At 33.0% G+C, this 22,206-nt stretch overlaps 3 protein-coding genes and 2 long non-coding RNA genes across 7 annotated transcripts; 2 read left to right on the top strand and 3 right to left on the bottom strand.

The window, feature by feature from the left end:
• Positions 1-9: 9 nt before the first annotated feature.
• On the top strand, positions 10-14,654 carry LOC124445367 (transmembrane and coiled-coil domain-containing protein 3-like). 3 transcript variants are annotated; one of them, XM_046996085.1, is made up of 12 exons: positions 13-1,249; positions 1,499-1,591; positions 1,669-1,873; positions 1,999-2,178; positions 2,351-2,459; positions 3,248-3,326; positions 3,480-3,569; positions 3,644-3,704; positions 3,848-3,927; positions 4,271-4,417; positions 4,791-4,958; positions 14,506-14,654. In XM_046996085.1, exons 1-11 carry the CDS (start codon positions 335-337, stop codon positions 4,956-4,958), a joined length of 2,127 nt encoding a protein of 708 aa, XP_046852041.1. In that variant the 5' UTR covers positions 13-334; the 3' UTR covers positions 14,506-14,654. The 3 variants fall into 3 exon arrangements, 2 of the variants coding, with proteins under 2 accessions (XP_046852042.1, XP_046852041.1); XR_006948131.1 differs by lacking the exons at positions 4,791-4,958; positions 14,506-14,654 and having other exon boundaries at positions 10-1,249; positions 3,395-3,569; positions 4,271-4,395; XM_046996086.1 differs by lacking the exons at positions 3,848-3,927; positions 4,271-4,417; positions 4,791-4,958; positions 14,506-14,654 and having other exon boundaries at positions 10-1,249; positions 3,395-3,819.
• LOC124445368 (protein DD3-3-like) lies at positions 4,960-9,818 on the bottom strand. The gene is made up of 10 exons (XM_046996087.1): positions 9,596-9,818; positions 9,216-9,290; positions 8,883-9,066; positions 8,537-8,689; positions 8,202-8,414; positions 6,802-7,219; positions 6,652-6,714; positions 6,257-6,555; positions 5,588-5,632; positions 4,960-5,513 (listed from the first exon to the last, which is right to left on the bottom strand). The coding sequence occupies exons 1-10, from the start codon at positions 9,740-9,742 to the stop codon at positions 5,143-5,145; spliced, it is 1,968 nt and encodes a 655-aa protein (XP_046852043.1). The 5' UTR covers positions 9,743-9,818; the 3' UTR covers positions 4,960-5,142.
• LOC124445382 lies at positions 11,054-12,214 on the bottom strand. The gene is made up of 3 exons (XR_006948135.1): positions 12,074-12,214; positions 11,649-11,773; positions 11,054-11,401 (listed from the first exon to the last, which is right to left on the bottom strand). It is a non-coding gene; the product is annotated as an uncharacterized LOC124445382 (long non-coding RNA).
• On the bottom strand, positions 14,507-17,735 carry LOC124445371 (protein DD3-3-like). Its single transcript, XM_046996092.1, has 8 exons — positions 17,547-17,735; positions 17,202-17,354; positions 16,867-17,079; positions 16,312-16,729; positions 16,156-16,218; positions 15,763-16,061; positions 15,135-15,179; positions 14,507-15,060 (listed from the first exon to the last, which is right to left on the bottom strand). Exons 1-8 carry the CDS (start codon positions 17,554-17,556, stop codon positions 14,690-14,692), a joined length of 1,572 nt encoding a protein of 523 aa, XP_046852048.1. The 5' UTR covers positions 17,557-17,735; the 3' UTR covers positions 14,507-14,689.
• LOC124445381 lies at positions 14,939-15,208 on the top strand. Its single transcript, XR_006948134.1, has 2 exons — positions 14,939-15,002; positions 15,141-15,208. It is a non-coding gene; the product is annotated as an uncharacterized LOC124445381 (long non-coding RNA).
• Positions 17,736-22,206: the final 4,471 nt, after the last annotated feature.

The following is a 22,206-nucleotide window of genomic DNA, read 5'->3' as shown; positions in this document are numbered from 1 at the left end:
GAACACTAATCTCAAATAACACCATAATTTTTTTCATTTTTTTGTATACGATGCCGTTTGATTTACAAACAAAAGTTGTAATGAAGAATAATTCGTGAGCTGCATATCGTCGATATTTTTCACTACGCTTATGAGAGTGTGTATTGCCGATACAATTAAAGTATAATTCACTTCAAATTTTGCACTCCTACGTAATCGCCACGTTGACAACTTTGAAAACATCGTTTATATAACTACTTATTGAAAATACTGTATAATGGCTATCGTGGATGGGTTTTGCGAGAGATGAGAGGAATCAGTATTGGTTTTTAAATTAGATCCATTTCACAGCGTTATGCAATTCGGTTTTTTGACTACAGCAATATTGTTTTGCTCAGTCTTAACTACTCCAGCCACAGGAGGATCAAATCCAAAATATTTTTTTAAATCGTTGCAAATTCCAAAAAGGGATTATTGTACTAACGTGAATGAACTTTGCCAATCGCAAAAGAAATTTTCTGAGAAGTTTAAATCTTCAGATAAAAGACTAAAAAATCTTCTGCATCCTCAAATTCAAACTCTCCATCTTGTTCTTAAGGAATTGAATGACACCAGACATGCTATATTTGCATCATTCAACTTTTTGAAAAAACTTCTCAGTGAGGATAGTAAATCAATTGCTAATGTGAAAGAAAGAGTTCAAGCAAGAATGATAAACTTGGAAAACGAGGTTGCACGTGAGCAAATGTTGTTAACTGAGATATCAAAAGCCGAGAAAGATTTTAATACCATCAATAAGAAAGAGAAACAAAATGACACCTCAAGCACTCATTCATCAAAAATGCAAAAATATATAGAAGAGGTATTGAGTGAGGTATCAGATTCCGCAGATAAACTGGAAGATTCTTTAGAGGAAAATGTATATTCAAGTCAAAAAGGTGGGGCTTATGAGGTTGTGTTGAGAGTAAATGAAAATGAAGAAGGGGATATCTTGGATAGTAGAGGCAACAATTACAGTCAATTACTCAGCGATCAAACAAAATATGTCATGACATCATTGATTGACTCAAACAGTAATCGTTATGTATTATCAAAAGCCAATGATCCTACACTGCCACACGAAGATCGACATCTCATACAAAGTTTATTTTTCATAATAATATTGTCTTTTATCTTTGTACTGCTGTGTAACATACTTCATATGCCTACCATGTTTGGGTTTGTTATAATGGGCATGATCCTTGGTCCAACTGGTTTGAATTTAATACAGGTAAGACATGATAGTAAAATGCATGTTTTAAAACAGTTTTTCAGCTCAATTCCTATTGATCCTTGCTTCAATTCTGTCAGTGCCAAACAAAGTACATGTAGCAATTGGTGAAAATCTAATTCTACTCAATGTAATTCAACAACCCTGACATCTTATATCTAATTCAATGAGAAAGTATAATTTGTTGGATTGGTTAATTACAACTTGAAATTTTTTTGGTGTGATTACTAACGATTATTATATTTTTAGTCAACTGTTCAAATTGAAACACTTGGTGAGTTTGGTGTTTTTCTCATTATATTTTCACTTGGGTTGGAGTTTTCCCCTGACAAAATAAAAAAGGCAAGTATCTTGATAGCTATTGTTTTTTGATTTTTTTGGAATCTGTTTAACGACTGTAAGTTCTTTCAATTTTACAGGTGTGGAAAGTTGCAGTTTTTGGTAGTACAGCCATCATGATTACTGTTGTACTTTGTGGTGTTGTTTGGGGGCTGTTTTTTGGTATTCCAGCAAGACAAAGTTTATTTGTTGCTGCTTGCTTGTGTCTTTCCAGTACTCCACTTGTTGCCAAGTTCATATCATCGTCATCTTTAGAAAAAACATCACTACACACCGGAGATAAACGTAATTTTTGTTTCAACATTTTTTGTAATCTACTTTAAATTACGCTGGAAAATACTGTGAGTGGTGATCATGTTTTAAACAGGTTACAAAAACCTTTTCAATTTTAGTCTTACTCTCCGTTTTAGTTCATACAAACGGTGATGACTATGCTAGTCCATTGCTCGGAATTCTTGTTATGCAAGACGTTCATATGGGATTTCTCATCGCCATTCTTCCTGCATTGGCTGGACATCACGGCACACGAAGTGCAAGAGTTATCAAGACTGGATTAGTTCATAATCTCTTACATGGAATAAGGCATTCTGGTACGTAAATCGTCAATAAAATTGTACCATCAGCATGTACCATCAAATCAATGACTGAATCTTTCAAATCTCTTCGTTCATTATTTCTCTGAAGAAGATATCTTTTTATTCAATATGTGTACGGTTAAAGTGTACATTTTTTCATCCAATGCCTCTTCCCTTTGTTTCATAGAGGAAGCATTACCAATTGGTTGGCTTATGTTTGAACTGATATTGGCTGTCATTGGAGTTATGATATTTGGATACTTTATTACAAAATATTTTTTAGGCAAGTTTTTCAGGTAATGAAAAACGTTTTAACGATGCTTCTTTGCCATGTTTTCTAAAGTCTATTATAGGCCGTACGTATTTTCTTTCCTTGTAAAGTCGCATTTCTTTTTGTACAATAGGCCAGAAAAGATCTATTAAATCATAACTGAAATTGGGCGTTTTTTCTAAAAAAATCCACAAGTGGATTTAAATCTGAATAATCTGTGGAAAACGTGACTTTTGTGGATTGAATACAATGCAAGATGTGATTACTTATATCATTTGAAAGATTGACTGATAATTTCTAAATACTCGATTGGTTTGTCTGCATAAATCGTAAAGACATTGTTAGCCTACATCACAATCAAAATAAGAAAACAAGACGTTTGAAATCCATTTTTCTCATATCTTCATGTGACTAAACTTGTATGCCTCAGTCATTTTTGGAAATTTTGAGAAAAAAGAAAAGAATTAATATAATTTTGAAAACACTCAAACATTTTTATCGAATATATGATATATTTAACATTTTTGAGTCGCTTTGATTGTGAATAGACTTCAGAAGTAAATACAGAATACACACACGTGGACAAAATAAATTTAGGCAAAAATTTTAAAATTGAAAAAATATACTTAGTACCGTGACGATATGTGCGTTATTCTGCTTTCAACAGCAAGCCAAATATCCTTATTTCTGAACTTATAATCTGGTTTGATAAAAAGAATGCTCCTTTTCAATGTGTGAAAATGAACTAATCTTTTGTAACATCATAAATAATTTGTTAAAATTGTACTGCTTATCTTGTGTGTATATTTTTAGGTTTCTTCAAAGTAGAGAAGAAGGCAGTTCAGAGTTAACTACACTTGGAATATTATCTTTTTGTTTTATCTTTTTGCAGGTCATTATAAATTGATTAGCTTCTTTATTAAATTTCTATTCTGAGTTTATTTCTTGTTGATTTCTTAGAATTATAGATCTCAATTAGGCGACTTTTACGTGTCAACGAGAAAAACGTTTATCAACAATACACTTACATGTATTTTCCTGATAGTTGACAGACCTACTTGGAATTTCAATGGAACTGGGATGCTTTATTGCAGGAACAATGATAAGCTCTCTGGGTGAAGAAAATATGAAAGAGGTGGCTTCACTTTAATTCGTTAATATAGCGAGTGTGATAAGTTGTGAACAATAATACAGAATTTTTTTGTGCAGTTGAACAAGTTACTGGAATCAATCAAGGATTTATTTTCTTGTATTTTCTTTACTTCAATTGGTATGTTGTAGACATTAATAAGAAAAAATTCAATTAGCTGCAAGTACAGTTTTCTTCCGAAGTGTGGAGAAATTTAGCAAATACGACTTTTAAGACGTCATGTCGTCATTTTCTCTGAATATGTTACATGTTTTCGTTCTTAGGATTACATGTATTTCCAACGTTTCTTTTTGACCAATTAACCTTAATTGTCGTTTTAACTTTGGGTGTTGTTATAATTAAGGTATTATTTTACTTTTTATAATAATTATTTTATGTTTTCCATTGCTTTACTTACAGTTTTAAATTCCGGAAAATTCCTTTTAAAGGTTGTTTAAAATTTATACTATCCTTTTGCTGAAATATTTGCCAAAAAATGAAAAAAATTCGTATACCATGTGTTCTTCTATTTTTGTGGTTTTCAATAAAAATAGATCTGCCGAAAAAACGAGAATACACATGTTGATTTCCATAGTTATGACACATCAATGTAAAGATGTGAAAGTAAATGTTTAACAACCTCACCCCGCACCAGTTTAGTTTTGCCCCCGAGTTGTTGTTTTATCTTGTTGCTTTATGTATTTTAGCTTGTGGTGGCATCTTCTGTTCTTCGATTTTTGACCACTGAATCAAAGAATGTTAGATTTATAATAGCAGCTGGTTTAGCTCAAGTTAGTGAGTTTTCTTTCGTTGTTGGAAGCCGTGCCCGGAGATTGGGCTTAATCACACGAGAGGTAAGAGAAATATAAAGAAATGGGTTTATATCAACGAAAGACTGAAGTGTTTACACAATATATCACAATCTCTCCGTAATAAAACACTATTTATGCCAATTCATGAAAATACGATCAATTCATGATAAATTCACTTTATGTGTCTTGAGTTTAAGAGTTTAAATTAGAAATTTGAACGCCATCAACTTTCAAGATTAACATAAAAAATATCTGGTATAAATTTCCGCATTTGTTGGTAGAAGTTGCTCAAACTCTACTTCATGTAATAAGTCACACCGTACAATCGTCGTAGTATTATTATTGTTCGGTTTTTAAAAATCATTTTACCTCGTATTGTGCCATAAACCTTTTTTATTTTGTTTCGCATTCCTAGATATATTTGATCATTTTGAGCGTGACTTCGTTAAGTCTATTTATTGCACCATTATTGTGGAAAATGGCTCTTTGGAAATTTGCTGGTCGACGTAGTCACGCCCCTCGCATAGTCATGACGTTGCTTTCATTCTTACTTAATAAAATTTTACAATATTTACCAGTGTAAATTATTCATTAAATCAATGATTTATTCAAACATACTTAGTCATATCTAGGCTAGCAGTAAAAAAGATACAATTTACTATTTATTAAATGAATAATGAAACTATCAATGTTAGTTTTGAATTAATGTAGTAAAAGTAACTTAGAAAATCACCAGAATCACTCCTCGTCGTGTTTTTCAGTCATGTTTATGCAGCTTTGCCAACTTTTTTGACAATTAGTCTTCCCTTTTGATTTCTGTTACTGAAATTATTATTCCTGGTGCACATGTAGTAATATTCTCCAGGTGCAAACCTGAGCAACATACCACGATATGAGGCTGGAGCGTTATTCAGTAATTCATTAAGAGCAGTTTTCTTTGGTGATGCTTGACAAAGTGACATGCTGTTGTAGTAACCAGAAGAAGCCATACTTAAAACAAGATCTTCTTTTGTCTTAGTCTCTATATCACTGGACCAGACGATTTCAGCATTTTCAAACATTGTTAATGGTTTCTCAGACGTGAGTGGATAATTCACTGAAGGGTCTTGCATTTCCACCATATTGTTTCGATCAGTACCTTTAAAAACAAATTTATAATGTTGCTGTTATTGATTGTATCTTACTATATTAACAAGTTGTATTTATTTTTACCTGCAGTGCCTTGTCCAGCATTGCCAGAAGGGTTTGTATTTGAACCTTTAAAAAATTTAATTATTTTAAGAAAAGGCAGTCTCTTCCAAAATCCTTTACGTCCAAGCAACTTTTTTGATACCCTTAAAAGCCATCTCACTTGCACGATGGTAGACAATTATTTTCTTTTAAGTGTGTAAGGATGCATTTGCCTACTAGTATTGGTAAAGCTATTTTTCTTGTATAAATTCAAACATGCATACTTGCTCTCTTGGAATGATAAATGGACAAATTGTTTGGGTTCAAAAATTGACCATGCACGACGAAAATAAGCTGCTAAACAAGTTTTGTTCATCATGCCAATTTTCCACAAAATCGATTTAAGATTTTGTCCACATGCCTGTACATAACAACTTATAGTTTATCATGATTTTAAAATGTCAAATCTACATAAAAATTCTATCTATGGTTTCATACAATCATTCAGTCGTGCAAATCTTAATATTATGCTTTTTCTTTATGTCAAAAGCGACAATAAAACCACAATTTTAATAAACAGAAGAACAAATCCTTCTAGATTTCAAATCAGTAGAAACTTTGTCAAGTCCCTTCGTACTAGCTAAGTAAACTAGTAAGATTTATGAGTTACAACATATACGTATACAAACCAGTATAGATTGTTTCTCTCACCTGTCCATTGGATGTGAACAAGATCTTTGCTATTTATGTGAAGTCGTTTGGGAATAAAGTCATATTCCACTGCTGGATAAGTTTGTTCTGCGTTACCACGTTTACCACGGACGTTCAGATTATAAATGACGTCATCATCTTTAACGGCATTAGGTCGTGGTAACAGTTTAAATATATGAGATCGATCTTGAAAAGTGCGTCCAAATTGAGCCGTGTTAATTGCAAGTTGCAATGGTAATTGTACTCGTCCAACCTTAATCTTTGGATTATTTTGCACAGGAGAGTATACGTTGTTGCTTCTTAATATGAAAGAGTGACATTCAGTACAAATAAAGACAAAGAAAATTTTCACACATCTACTTGGTGAAAAAAAAAAACTTTCTTACGATACTTACGGGTTATTGTTCTCATTACTGAATGTGTTGAATGGAGGATAATCACCAGTAGAAATGTTATACCTTCGTGCAAAAAAGATTGCAGATAAAATGGAAAGTACAGATAGTATTAGTGAAAAAACTCGAGCAAAGATTAAACATCATCTTTACCTTATCCTTAAAACACATCTTTGAGCATGACCTGATGGAAAATATGGAAGAACCCAGTTGTAGCGAAGAGGAACGACATTTTTTGCATTTCCTAAATGATTACTTCTTGTATAGGGAGCTTTATAACATTCTGGTGGATCTAAAGCTACCAAACACCGTTTCAAAGATTCAATATTATCACCAACCATTTTCAAATTGTCAATATTTTCAGAGCGATAAGGAATCGCCCAGATAAGACGTAGATTTTTTGAACTTGCTGCTAAGCACGTGGTTTTCGTTTGATATTTGGGATACTCTTCAAGATAATTGCTGAATGGAATCCAAAAACCTTTATTCTTATTACAGTCGACTTTGTTGTTGTAAATGGAATAGTGACGAAAGCCATTTGACTTTGTACTGTAGTACTGAAGACATTCACCTTTACAATAACAATGTAAGAAAACAATGAAAAAAGTAAGAAACTGTCGAAAACTGTCAAAATCGAAAACTTAGATTTTATTTGAAAAGACCACGAGGATCTGGTTATTTTCACTGTCCGGGGCGTTGGAAGCGGGGGAGCTATAAGTAATCTTTAATTTACTTGAAAAGAGGCAGTGCCCCCTTACTTTGCATTAAAATAGCAAAAGTACTATAGAATAAAATGTTTTCTATAGGTCTAATTTGACGATCGAAAACACGTATCCACACTATTCGCAAGATTCAGAAAAAATAACACTACTGCTAAATTCGCACTCACTTTCGTTTTTCCGGCGCCCTTGCCTTAACAAACTATAACATATAACAAAGCTTTCTACAACTATACTACCAAAATATCATGTACTAGCAGATTGTCTATATGAATTGGGTTTCATGGCATGGTAAAATTTCTTTTGTTAGGCTACTTCTTCGCGTAACGCTTTTATATAACACACTTTTCATAGCATTCAATTTTTGACTCATATTGAATGCATTGCCATTTATTCTGCATTCAGCGCATTTTTTTTTAACAAATACAATCTTTTTATTTTCTATTACACGTTCGGACCATACTACAGAGCCGAGATATGCACCATGCAGCATTATGTACAGCAACACTATATAACTTGAGTGTTCAATTACTCTAAGTTTAAAAAATTAGGTCGAACTGATTTCAAGTAAACACGAAAACAGTTGGGAGTATACGCAAACTAAAAGAAGAAGTTGTGAATATCAATTAGCCAGATGTAAGTTGACGTTCTGATAAGGTTTAGCTACTGATCTTAAATTTTGATTTAATATCTAAGTGTTGGTTTTTAAGTTGATTTAAACATTGCCTGATTGCTATGATATGCTAGTATTTTTTTCCAGCATTAGTTTCCACTAACTGTATATAAAGAGACACCAATTATATGCTCATAATGAGGAATATATACAACACAAACCTTTTTCTTTAACATTGAAGCTTTCTTTTTTATAATATTCACACATAGATTCATTATAAGCAAGAACAGCAATATCAGTCCAGTCTGTGGGATGCCAATATGGGTAATAATCACGTTCTTCAGGACATTCATAACCATAACGAGCACCGTTTGAATTTTGACGAGTATAAATACTTTGTTGACCATTTAGCTTTTGGTCAGCAGTGAATAATCCTATAAATGATAAATGAATTCTCAAAATTTGAGCCAGAGACTCATCAAAGACGTCAACATATAAAAACTTTGCCGGAACACGATTTTGAAAATGCTCATGCATACGAGATTTTACAACTCACCATAATTACGTTGCCTTTTGTTACATTTATCGTACCACTCCCAAGGTTCGTGGAGACCTCTGTAAGGTTGGGAGTCTGCCTGCATTCTAGAGTTCTTGCTTGATCGGCTGTGAAAGGTTCGTTTAATATACGGGAGTGTGTTCGTTTGTCGCCCTAAACCAAATAAATGACAATAAAATCAATTGGCATGCACGAATGAAGAGAGCAAAGAAAAGATAAAGTATTTATTTCCAAACTTTAACCAAACAAGAGGATAGAACGTCTCCTGAATAACTGTGTAAAACATGCACAAAAATAATTTTCAATATAGGTTGAATCAATTGTTTATTGTGTTTATTAATCTCACCATTTCTCATAGAATGATAACTTAGTGCTTCGTATTTTGTCTCATCTTGACATTTGTATTGAAGAACTATATTACAGTTTAAATCTCGGTCACCACAACCATGTTGATTCGTCCATTCAACTGTAAAAAGAGATTTTCCTGCCATACCAGAGTTGTGATGGGATTTACTACTTTGAAAATAGTGCTGTATGAAATAAAATAAAAACACGATGTTTACTGAGTTGTTGATTTAAAGATGGTTGATAACATGCAACTTTTTAGCTGTCGAATGAACATCAATTCATTTTGGAAGATAGGAAAATCAAATATTGAACATTTAACATAAAACTTTACCATATAAAATTGTGTACTTTCAGTGCTCGATTTTTGATTTTGATCACCGACATTATAGCCTCCGTTATTGTTGTTCTAAAGAAAAGACATAAAAGATGAGATCAGTATATTCAATTTCGGGGTTTTTTTTTACACATTAATTATTTGCATATATTTCAAAATAACACTTTCTCTAGCCAGACCTTTGAGCAGTGCTTGTGAAATACTTTTAAATGTAATTAATCTTAATGTAATTAATCTTAATGTAAATAATTATAAATTCATCCAACAAATCTTAATGTTAGTAATCTTATCAAACTACTAAGTAAATGAAAGTAATGCTCTGAAATTTGATCGAAATCTAAATGAAGGTAGTCATTTTTTAAGCAAATTTATTTTACCTCAGAGTTAAACAATCTGTTGGCATTCGTTCGTGCCGTAGTTGCTTCGTTCAGTCGGTTATTTGAACCTCTAGGATTGTGAAAATATACATCAGCATTGCTCCAACATAACAAAACACCAAATAATGTAAAAATGTACAGCTTCATGATGTTAGTCAGCTCTAAGTTCTTTGCACGTACAAAGTGAACTGCTTCCAGATCTGCAGAACGTCTTCTTTTATGAAGTAAGGCGTGGTATTCGTAGATTGTCGGCTACTGGCGAAGTTATTGTCTGGAAAAATTGGACAGGAATTGAGTAAATAATTACAAAAATATTTTAAGCATCAACATGCTTCGGTGAACAACCGTCATCGTTAAAATTGACACATAGCTATGAGAACTGAGCCTTGAAAATTAGCCTAGCAGTCGTGTTGATCGAGCGGCATCTTGGACTGCATTTATAACGCCTTATAACTATAGAAACATTTTAGTTTTCAAAGATAAATAGATAGGAACAGAAAATACGTTTTAGCTAATTTGAAAAAAAGTCACATACTAATAAGAGGGGATTGAATACAATTAATTTCCGTTAAAAAGCTGTAGAACAACACGCTCACCTACATAAACGAATAAAGCGTGTTAGGAATTTCAAAGTATTTTTGTTTTGTATCAATTAATAATTATGTAGGATTAAACACCGATTCATCTTGTCCCCTAAAAATGAAAACTATTAACCGTATTTTTGCCGTCGCATCTTGTTTTTATCTATTGTGTTCTCTTTGTACTTCTATGTCATTTGTTTTTGATTTGTTTGTGACATAAATCTTTCAATCTACAAGAAATCATTATTTCAATTTTTGATTTCCAAAATGTTTCAATTAGAAACCTCAGAATATCTTTACAAGAAATTGAAACGAACAATTTCGAAATAATTGAGCGCAAAAAATCAAAACTAAAACTTTGAACAGTCTCACTACTATGTGGTCTATAGTATTATCAATGATGATGCTAACCTCTTGCAAGTTCTTTTGATGTCTAATGTGGATAAAAATAATAACTATGTTCTATATTGGCTACATGCGTTACGATATATGCTTGTTGTTGCGTCCGACAGGAAATCTTCTATATCACAGCATAAACAACGCTACACGTTGCAAAGTATATCAAGTGTTTTGCAGACGACAAAGATTCTAAACTAATCACTTTATAACCTGTCTCCTGCAATCTAATTTTTTTCTATCAAAATACAATTATTTAACGTTAATCGTTCATTTACAAACGCACAAAATGTCCTAACATTTATTTACGCAGGCTATAACGGCAATCTCAATCAACGCATCTCTATCTTTAGCTCACGCAGTCAATCATTCATGCATAAAGCATACCGTAATTATATGAATGAATAGTGTTTCAATCTTTTTGTGGAAGTCTTTTATTTCAAAACTCGTCAAAATAAAACACAGTGAAGTACGTTTTGCAATATTTTATGAAATGCTTTTTTTAGTTTAATGTAGCCATAAGTTAATCATGTTCCAAGTGTAGGAAACATGGTCAACATATAGTAATGCTGCCAAAACCCAGAACACTGAATATGTCGTAAACTGACTACATCCAAACTGACTTTATAGTGCTGATCAATAAACTATAACAGCCTTGGTTATGAGGCGTTTAAAACGTTGCGATATAAATGAGTATAACTGTAATCTTAAGCACCTTTAACTTTAGCTCGCGGGTGCTCAATCGCTGATGCATGGAAATACAACAGGCTTCGAGTGGTAATATTTGTCAATCTACTCTTAGCAGAAACTGGGAAATGAGGAGACAATTCTAGAAAAATAATCAATGCACATAGGTAATAATAACATACATAGCAAATAATCAGTATACACATATAACTAGTTTTTTTAAATTATAACATTTTTCATAAACAAAAAATTCTGGTTTAGATTGCTAACTTTCATGGATATACAGTCAGGTGATAAAAATCTCTTATTGGCTTTTAAAATAGGCAATAAATTGAAGATTACGTGATTTCGTAAATGAAAAATTCAGCAATAAGCAAATTGTAACGAACCTTCGGTGGTCACTACGTGTTGGGGACATAACAATACAGCTGTGAGACGCAAACACTTTATCATCGATTATGCGTGAAGGACAGTGTCGCCATATGTACGATTAAACACCGATTCATCTTGTCCCCTAAAAATGAAAACTATTAACCATATTTTTGCCGTCGCATATTGCTTTTATCTATAGTGTTCTCTTTGTACTTCTATGTCATTTGTTTTTGATTTGTTTGTGACATATATCTTTCAATCTACAAGAAATCATTATTTCAATTTTTGATTTCGAAGATGTTTCAATTAGAAACCTCAGGAATATCTTTACAAGAAATTGAAACGAACAATTTCGAAATAATTGAGCGCAAAAAATCAAAACTAAAACTTTGAACAGTCTCACTACTATGTGGTCTATAGTATTATCAATGATGATGCTAACCTCCTGCAAGTTCTTTTGATGTCTAATGTGGATAAAAATAATAACTATGTTCTATATTGGCTACATGCGTTACGTTATATGCTTGTTGTTGAATCATACAGGAAATCTTCTATATCACATCATTAACAACGCTACACGTTGCAAAGTATATCACGTGTTTTGCAGACGACAAAGATTCTTCACTAATCACTTTATAACTTGTCTCCTGCAATCCAATTTTTCTCTATCAAAATACAATGTTAGCACAAAATGTCCTAACATTTATTTACGCAGGCTATAACTGCAATCTCAATCAACGCATCTCTATCTTTAGCTCACGCAGTCAATCATTCATGCATAAAGCATACCGTAATCATATGAATGAATAGTGTTTCAATCTTTTTGTGGAAGTCTTAATTTCAAAACTCGTCAAAATAAAACACAGTGTAGTAAGTTTTGCAATATTTAATGAATTGCTTTTTTTAGTTTAATGTAGCCATAAGTTAATCATGTTCCAAGTGTAGGAAACATGGTCAACATATAGTAATGCTGCCAAAACCCAGAACACTGAATATGTCGTTAACTGACTACATCCAAACTGACGTTATAGTGCGGATCAATAAACTATAACAGCCTTGGTTATGAGGCGTTTAAAACGTTGCGATATAAATGAGTATAACTGTAATCTTAAGCACATTTAACTTTAGCTCGCGGTTGCTCAATCGCTGATGCATGGAAATACAACAGGCTTCGAGTGGTAATATTTGCCAATCTACTCTTAGCAGAAACTGGGAAATGAGGAGACAATTCTAGAAAAATAATCAATGCACATAGGTAATAATTAACATACATAGCAAATAATCAGTATACACATATAACTGGTTTTTTTAAATTACAACATTTTTCATGAACAAAAAATTCTGGTTTAGATTGCTATCTTTCATGGATATACAGTCAGGTGATAAAAATCTCCTATTGGCTTTTAAAATAAGCAATAAAGATTGCGTGATATACAATATTTCGTTAATGAAAAATTCAGCAACAAGCAAACCATTACGGAAGTAGCTAATATCGGTGGTCACTACGTGTCGGGGACATTATAGTAAACACTTTATCATTGATTATGCGCGAAGGACAGTGTCGCCATTGCACATTCACGAAGCCATTGCAATATTTTATCAAATGTCTTATATTTTGATCTAAATAACAATTAGTTATGACGATTGTCAACCAAGAGTACGAAGCAACAAAACTACCTAGAAATAACAGTGCTTGTTTAGCGTTATTTAAGTCTTTTGTATGAGCTCCGAACGTGAGTTCAATGTACTAGAACGCTATTAAATTTTGTGATTATTTTATTCACTAGCGAAGAAGTGATTTACAACAGTCGTGAGTATTCTATATTTTACAATTTATTTACAGGCTTTTTATATATTTAGCTAAACAAGGTGCAGTTATTACAAGATGGATAATGTACTTGAAATTTGAGTAGTTTTACGTCATTATAAAGTTAAGTGCGTAAGTTTAAGTAGCGCGTTTGAGTAAGTGTAGGATTGGCTATTTCCTCTATTGCTAATACATAAATCTAGATGAATAATATACGCATGTTATGTACGTCACTACACTTGTGTCTCCACACCTGAATAAATCGGTAACGTGCGTAAACAAGGCTTTCTTAAAGAAACTCAAGCTTTTATAATCAATCAATTTTTGCTCCTATCTCATTGAAGAACAGTCTTGTTCATATTGCTGTTTAAACATAAAAATGCAACAAATATAGCAACGCCTACAGTCAAAGCTGTAGCAAGCGAAAAATAATTGTTCCTAAGAATAACAATAAAGAATTGTTCTTAACGCCGAAGTGCCACCAGGGCTGTTGGCACACTAAATGGCAACACATGTCAGATTAACAAAATATTCTATTTAAAACAAAGGTGAAGTATGTGTTACTTGAAGAATGTGTAAACGTTTCTGGAGTTAAAGATTCAGTTGACAAATTAAGATTTTACTTGTGCATGGTGCATTTGCATGCGAATTGTGAAATAATCAACATTTTACATAAATACTGCATAAGAGAATATGGTTGCTTCATAATATTTTACATGTCTGTTGCCTGCAAGCTAGCGACGCATGATTTGTTTGCAATGTGAAGAAAACCAGTGAAATATTAGTTGTAAAGTAAGCAGGTGTTTAGCAGACGAAAAATAGTTTTTGACTTAACATGCTGTGATTGATACTGTACTTTTACATTGGCTTTTAACCTTAAGGCTCGTTCACAAATCGGATCATGAGAACGGGCCTTTAAAGAAGCAAATATCTGAAGCGATAGGGAAGATATATTGAATAGCGATAGGGTAGAAAATTAGCTCTTTGTAAATTTGATGGTGGACGTGTTCACGTCCCCCGCATCGTTATGACGTTGCAGTCATTCTTGCCAATATTTACCAGTGTAAATTATTCATTAAATCAATGATTTATTCAAACATACTTAGTCATATCTAGGCTAGCAGTAAAAAAGATACAAATTACTATTTGTTAAATGAATAATGAAACTATCAATGTTAGTTTTGAATTAATGTAGTAAAAGTAACTTAGAAAATTACCAGAATCACTCCTCGTCGTGTTTTTCAGTCATATTTATGCAGCTTTGCCAACTTTTTCGACAATTAGTCTTCCCTTTTGATTTCTGTTACTGAAATTATTATTCCTGGTGCACATGTAGTAATATTCTCCAGGTGCAAATCTGAGCAACATACCACGATATGAGGCTGGAGCGTTATTCAGTAATTCATTAAGAGCAGTTTTCTTTGGAGATGCATGACAAAGTGACATGCTGTTGTAGTAACCAGAAGAAGCCATACTTAAAACAAGATCTTCTTTTGTCTTAGTCTCTATATCACTGGACCAGACGATTTCAGCATTTTCAAACATTGTCAATGGTTTCTCAGAAGTGAGTGGATAATTCACTGAAGGGTCTTGCATTTCCACCATATTGTTTCGATCAGTACCTTTAAAAACAAATTTATAATGTTGCTGTTATTGATTGTATCTTACTATATTAACAAGTTGTATTTATTTTTACCTGCAGTGCCTTGTCCAGCGTTGCCAGAAGGGTTTGTATTTGAACCTTTAAAAAATTTAATTATTTTAAGAAAAGGCAGTCTCTTCCAAAATCCTTTACGTCCAAGCAACTTTTTTGATACCCTTAAAAGCCATCTCACCTCCACGACGGTAGACAATTATTTTCTTTTGAGTGTGTAAGGATGCATTTGCTTACTAGTATTGGTAAAGCTATTTTTCTTGTATAAATTCAAACATGCATACTTGCTCGCTTGGAATGATAAATGGACAAATTGTTTGGGTTCAAAAATTGACCATGCACGACGAAAATAAGCTGCTAAACAAGTTTTGTTCATCATGCCAATTTTCCACAAAATCGATTTAAGATTTTATCTACATGCCTGTACATAACGACTTATAGCTTTATCATGATTTTAAAATGTCAAATCTACATAAAAATTCTATCCCTTGTTTCATACAATCATTCAGTCGTGCAAATCTTAATATTATGCTTTTACTTTATGTCAAAAGAGACAATTAAACCACAGAATTTTACTTTGTCAAATCCCTTCGTACTAGCTAAGTAAACTAGTAAACGTTATGAGTTACAACATATACGAATACAAACCAGTATAGTTTGTTTCTCTAACCTGTCCATTGGATGTGAACAAGATCTGTGCTATTTATGCGAAGTCGTTTGGGAATAAAGTCATATTCCACTGCTGGATAAACTTGTACTATGTTACCACGTTTACCACGGATGTTCAGATTATAAATGACGTCATCATCTTTAACGGCTTTAGGTCGTGGTAACAGTTTAAATACATGAGATCGATCTTGAAAAGTGCGTCCAAATTGAGCCGTGTTAATTGCAAGTTGCAATGGTAATTGTACTTTTCCAACCTTAATCTTTGGATTATTTTGCACAGGAGAGTATACGTTGTTGCTTCTTAATATGAAAGAGTGACATTCAGTACAAATAAAAACAAATAAAATTTTCACACATCTACTTGTTGAAAAAAAAACTTTCTTACGACACTTACGGGTTATTGTTCTCATTACTGAATGTGTTGAATGGAGGATAATCACCAGTAGAAATGTTATACCTTCATGTAAAAAAATTGCCAAATAAAATTGGCAGTAGCTAGATATTATAAATGAAAAAATTGACTTAAGCAAAGTTGAGACATCATCTTTACCTTATCCTTAAAACACATTTGTGAGCATGACCTGATGGAAAATATGGAAGAGCCCAGTTGTAGCGAAGAGGGACGACATTTTTTGCATTTCCTAAATGATTACTTCTTGTATAGGGAGCTTTATAACATTCTGGTGGATCTAAAGCTACCAAACACCGTTTCAAAGATTCAATATTACCACCAATCATTTTCAAATTGTCGATATTTTCAGAGCGATAAGGAATCGCCCAGAGAAGACGTAGATTTTTTGAACTTGCTGCTAAACACGTGGCTTTCGTTTGATATTTGGGATACTCTTCAAGATAATTGCTGAATGGAATCCAAAAACCTTTATTCTTATTACAGTCGACTTTGTTGTTGTAAATGGAATAGTGACGAAAGCCATGTGACTTTGTGCTGTAGTACTGAAGACATTCACCTTTGAAATAACAATAACAATAAACACTATGAGTAATTGCCTAAATTTTACTTAGGTTTTGTTCTAAAAGACCAGGAGGATCTAGTTATTCTCAATGTCTTAAAAAAACATTTAACAAATATCACAACTGTACAAACCTTTTTCTTTAACATTGAAGCTTTCTTTTTTATAATATTCACACATGGATTCAATATAAGCAAGAACAGCAATGTCAGTCCAGTCTGTGGGATGCCAATATGGGTAATAATCACGTTCTTCAGGACATTCATAACCATAACGAGCACCGTTTGGATTTTGACGAGTATAAATACTTTGTTGACCATTTAGCTTTTGGTCAGCAGTGAATAATCCTATAAAATAGAAATGAATTTTCTAAGTTTGAGCCAGAGACTCATCAAAGACGTCAACATATAAAAACTTTGCCGGAACACAATTTTGACAATGCTCATGCATACGAGATTTTACAACTCACCATAATTTCGTTGCCTTCTGTTGCATTTATCGTACCACTCCCAAGGTTCGTGGAGACCTCTGTTATATAAGGAGTCTGCCTGCATTCTAGAGTTCTTGCTTGATCGGCTGTGAAAGGTTCGTTTATTATACGGGGGTGTGTTCGTTTGTCGCCCTAAACCAAATTAATGACAATAAAATCAATTGGCATGACGAATGAAGAGAGCAAAGAAAGGATAAAGGATTTATTTCCAAACTTTAACCAAACAAGAGGATAGAACGTCTTCTGAATAATTGTATAAAACATGCACAAAAATAATTTTCAATATAGATTGAATCAATTGTTTATTGTGTTTATTAATCTCACCATTTCTCATAGAATGATAATATAGTGCTTTGTATTTTGTCTCATCTTGACATTTGTATTGAAGAACTATATTACAGTTTAAATCTCGGTCACCACAACCATGTTGATTCGTCCATTCAACTGTAAAAAGAGATTTTCCTGCCAGACCAGAGTTGTGATGGGATTTACTACTTTGAAAATAGTGCTGTATGAAATAAAATAAAAACACGATGTTTACTGAGTTGTTGATTTAAAGATGGTTGATAACATGTGACTCTATAGCTGTCGAATGAACATCAATTCATTTTGGCAGATAAGAAAATAAAATATTGACATTTAAAAGAAAACTTTACCATATAAAATTGCGTGCTTTCAGAGTTTGATTTTTGATTTTGATCACCGACATTATAGCCTCCATTATTATTGTTCTGAAGAAATGACATAAAAGATTAGATCAGTAAATAAAATGTCCACAAATTGCATTCTTTTCAAACAAATGTTTTTAAAAATATTTTTTAACTCTTGAGCAGTGCTTCACCAGGAAATTTCAAAGTTGGCTGCAAAAGTGAAATAATTTTTCTCTTTATGTTCAAACTGCGAATTAACTAATAAAATTTCCATGAAATTCATTCAATTCAAAAATTTTAACAAATTTATATATTCACTAAATTATCTTCATTCCAGCGAGACTCACTTCAAGGTCATGCAGGGGGATAGCTCACTTTAAAATCATTGGGGAGTAGGTGGGTAGCTCCAGACTAGCTCACTTCAAAATCATTGGGGGGAGGTTGCCAAATCTTATCTCTATATAAATTTGACGACTTTAGACAGCACGAAATTCTGAGGAAATAAATCAAATAAATATTTTAATTCGAATAAAATTCAAATGAAGGTTGTTTTTGTCAGTACAACCACAAAGTGCGCAATAGACTTCCTAATAAAATAACAAATGGTCGTTAACAGATATGCAGGTTTTTTCATGGGCAAATTAATTGTTTTACCTCAGAGTTAAACAATCTTTTGGCATTCCTTCGTGCTGAAGTAGCTTCGTTCAGTCGGTTATTTGAACCTCTAGGATTGTGAAAATATACATCAGCATTGCTCCAACATAACAAAACACCAAATAATGTAAAAATACACAGCTTCATGATGTTAGTCAGCTCAACGTTTTTTGCAGACAAGCAGTAAACTACTCTCAAATCAGTTCAACGTTGGATTTTCAAATGCTTTACATGTGATCTATTTATAGTTAATCTATAATTATTAATTATGCCCATTACTTATACTGCGTTCAATGCGTTATTATAATGGATCAGAGTAAATATCAATTGTTTTTCACTAATCAGCTCATTAACTAAAAAGTGTTTCAAAGCCATGTTGATCCTGTTGCTTCGAAACCCCACAATCAAAAGATTTTTGCCTTAATAACACTGGTCAACAAAAAGAAACTTTTTAAAAGGTGTCTGATATTTTTTGACTGATTTACTATATTTTTGCTATGCTAAATCTAGAAATAACATTCATTTTGCTCTCGGAGGTCAAATTTTTTTGCAAATTTGAATTTAAAATTATGCGACTTTAGTTATATTTTTTTAAAACAATGTTTTCAAGATTTACATGTTTTCAAGATGTTTCAAAACAAAATGTCAGTTTTTATGATAAAATTGCAGTATTCCAAGAAAGAATCATGTACACTTCATGTACAGTACATGTAACCAGAAATGAAAACTTAATGTTTGCATTATTACGGTCTAAATTTTCGTTTCTTTTGATTGTCGTGAATGTTTTGGTGCTTGCACATCTCTTTTTAAATTCCAACAGTAGTCCGCCATCATCACCATGTCCCACCTTTCTCTTAAGTCATGGTGAAAGCGCTCTCATTGCTCATCGCTTAAAGAGCCAAGATTTTCGGGATCAATACCAGCTTTTAATTTTCAGTTGACAAATTGGGAAGGTTTTACAACGAAACTGAGAACACCGTCCATCTTTATCCAAAGTTTTAGTGAATTGCCTTATCAAACCGAACTTTATGTGCAGTGGAGGAAATAATATACGTCCCATGTCAACTAGAGGCTTGTTTATCACATTTTTTGCTCTACAACTTGCAAGCTCTTTACGTACTGGCCATTCTTTTTTCACGTAATGATGAGTACGATCCCTACTATCCCAGAGGCATAAAAAGCATGGGTATTTGGTAAATCCAGACTGTTGACCAAGCAAGAAGTTGACCATTTTTAAGTCAACGCAAATCAGCCATTTATGTTGGTCATAAGAATTTTTTTCTACGACATACTTAATTGCTTCATGCTGTTCTTTTAATGTTGTCGAATGTGCCATTGGCACAGATGCAAATTGATTTCCATTGTGTAACAACACACATTTCAAGGACCTTTTGCTGCTGTCGATAAAAAGTCGCCAGTCCTCTGATTTGTATTCAGGTACGCCGAGATGTTTCAGTAGCTCTACTATGTCATTGCGATAGACTAATTCTTTTTCTTGAGCAAAATATCTTAAAAATTCCTGGTGCCTGGTACGGAAGAAACTTACCTTAACTTTACCATTTAGCATGTTCTTGTCCTTTAAACGAGATGCAAGAAGTTCGGCAGAGTCTTTTGGCAATTTTAAATCGCGAACAAGATCGTTTAGTTCGTTTTTGGAAAACAATTTTGGCTGCTCATCATTGTCATCGGGAAAGGATGCATCATCGGTAGTGGCAATGCTTTGAGTTTCATCCTGGCTACTACTGCTTTCTTCAATACTTGTATCTTCAAATACAAGTACGGGAATTTCTTCACTATAAGGAGTAGGGCGCATAGCTGACGGTAGATTGGGATACTCCAGTGTTGTGCGATTTTTTCTGTTAATTCCCATGACATTGATAGCACAAAAGTAGCAATCGGTTGCATGACTTAAGGCTCTCGCCAAATCATGGGGATGCCGAAGTTCGTGGACTTTTGCGTGCCTTTGCTCCATTGACGGAGATGCTCTGTGCATCTTTTGCAAACCATGTGAGGTGCCCAACTTTTGTCTTGATCGCCGAGCTTCATGCCAAAATATGCATAGTAAACGCGCTTGATAATGGTGGTGACAGTATTGCGATTTGGTGCAAGTGTGTATTCACCACAAACATAGCAAAAAACATCTGGCTTATTTTTATTATTTCTACTTTTATTATTTTTCTTACATTAATATGTTGGTGTGTTTTAACAAGTTTTACCATTGAATTCCAGTATGGGCTAAATAAAGCCTTATTTTATCTTTAAATATCCCATAATAATCGCAAAACCTAAACTCCCTAATTGAAATTCAATCAAAAATTGCTTATTCAAATGCTTTCTACTTTTTATTACTAGTGCTAAAAAATTTAAATTTGTTCAGATAATAGAACTTTAAAAGGTAAATGGTTAGTACTTCTGTTGTACCTTTTTCGGGTATTTAAAAGTTAAAAAAATAGAAAATTAACGATAGCTTAAAATCTCGACCTGACCCAGCAAAAATAGTGTTATTTTTGGACTCAGCACTTCAAAATTGTCCAAAATCAGTTTACAAAATTGAGACACCAAATTTGCTGTTGACCAGTGTAATTTACTTTGCAACATGTCTAAACCCGAACCTCAATTTTGTAATTAGTAAGTTCTTCCTTTTGTCGTTATAGTGGTAAAGAATGTTTGCACTTGTTAATTGAAGTCAATAACGATTCTATAGTTTGATTAATGATGGCCAGATACCATAACCATATCACACTCCCCCAAAACAAAAATAATTAACAGCTAATACAGAATTCCCCAAAAGATCGAAAACTAATATCTACATCATTGCGATTTCAGCCTATTGTCTTTCCCTCGTTCCTCTTTGAATCAAAGTAATTTGAATTTGTATGTTTGGGGAAATCTGCGCAGACACATTCTCTTCCCACTTACAAATGTAATCATTGTTATACTCTTTCAGTATAAAGAGAGATTTCTCAAATCTCCACGTCAGCATTAAGTATATTCTTTCATATTGATTCAATTTACATACTTTAGATCCTCAATTTATTTATCTGCTAACTGCTGTATTGAAATCCATTTTTGAGTGCAAAAATTGGCTAAAGATACTGTAATCATTTTGCCAAAGTTATCTCACCTTGTTTTTTGACACAATCAGCTCTTTAGTTTGGTATTTCATACACTAACCTCATACGTTCATTGTCTTTACTGATTTCATCCCCATCAAACACATGTGAGTTCAAATGTAGTATCCATATCCAGCGTGCCAAAACGTCTATTTATGTAGAATGAGCAATGAATTGGATTGGCTTGAAACATCGCAATCGGGGGACTTAAGTATGACTCAAAGATTGAGGTTTCATTGCAAAAAACTTGATTCAACAGCCTTCTCTGAGACAAAAGAATTACATAAATGAGCATGAAATTAACGAAAAGAACGGAAGATTGGGTAAACTTTGTATTAGCTTGCATGTTTCTGTTTAAACCTTTGATCATTAAACTACATATGCCAATGGCACACAGTGAGGAACATACAGAAAGGCGACTTCACCGAATTTTTGTGTCATACATAACTCATTACGTATGTTATTACCATACAATACAGCCAGCCAATTGAGCTTTTATGACATGACAAATAAAGCCTGGTTCACACGAGTAAAATAAGCATGAACGTCGAGACTTTTGTTTCTATT

This window comes from Xenia sp. Carnegie-2017, unplaced genomic scaffold (genome assembly GCF_021976095.1).
Source record: "Xenia sp. Carnegie-2017 unplaced genomic scaffold, XeniaSp_v1 HiC_scaffold_22, whole genome shotgun sequence".
NCBI lineage: Eukaryota > Metazoa > Cnidaria > Anthozoa > Malacalcyonacea > Xeniidae > Xenia > Xenia sp. Carnegie-2017.
The sequence above is the reverse complement of the archived record's forward strand: the minus strand, read 5'-3'. Positions and strand labels throughout refer to the sequence as shown.

What these genes read in the sequence shown, in the direction of transcription:
- LOC124445371 (XM_046996092.1), bottom strand. An exon ending in CTTCAATGTTAAAGAAAAAG is followed by an intron (nt 16,730 to 16,866) that starts GTTTGTACAGTT and finishes GTTATTTCAAAG; the next exon opens with GTGAATGTCTTCAGTACTAC. An exon ending in AGTAATGAGAACAATAACCC is followed by an intron (nt 16,062 to 16,155) that starts GTAAGTGTCGTA and finishes TTTCATATTAAG; the next exon opens with AAGCAACAACGTATACTCTC.
- LOC124445368 (XM_046996087.1), bottom strand. Translation starts at nt 9,742, where the DNA reads ATGAAGCTGTACATTTTTACATTATTTGGTGTTTTGTTATGTTGGAGC. An exon ending in ACAGATTGTTTAACTCTGAG is followed by an intron (nt 9,291 to 9,595) that starts GTAAAATAAATT and finishes TCTTTTCTTTAG; the next exon opens with AACAACAATAACGGAGGCTA. An exon ending in AGTAATGAGAACAATAACCC is followed by an intron (nt 6,556 to 6,651) that starts GTAAGTATCGTA and finishes TTTCATATTAAG; the next exon opens with AAGCAACAACGTATACTCTC.
- LOC124445367 (XM_046996085.1), top strand. Translation starts at nt 335, where the DNA reads ATGCAATTCGGTTTTTTGACTACAGCAATATTGTTTTGCTCAGTCTTA. An exon ending in ACTACACACCGGAGATAAAC is followed by an intron (nt 1,874 to 1,998) that starts GTAATTTTTGTT and finishes TCTCCGTTTTAG; the next exon opens with TTCATACAAACGGTGATGAC. An exon ending in TTTGTTTTATCTTTTTGCAG is followed by an intron (nt 3,327 to 3,479) that starts GTCATTATAAAT and finishes TTTTCCTGATAG; the next exon opens with TTGACAGACCTACTTGGAAT.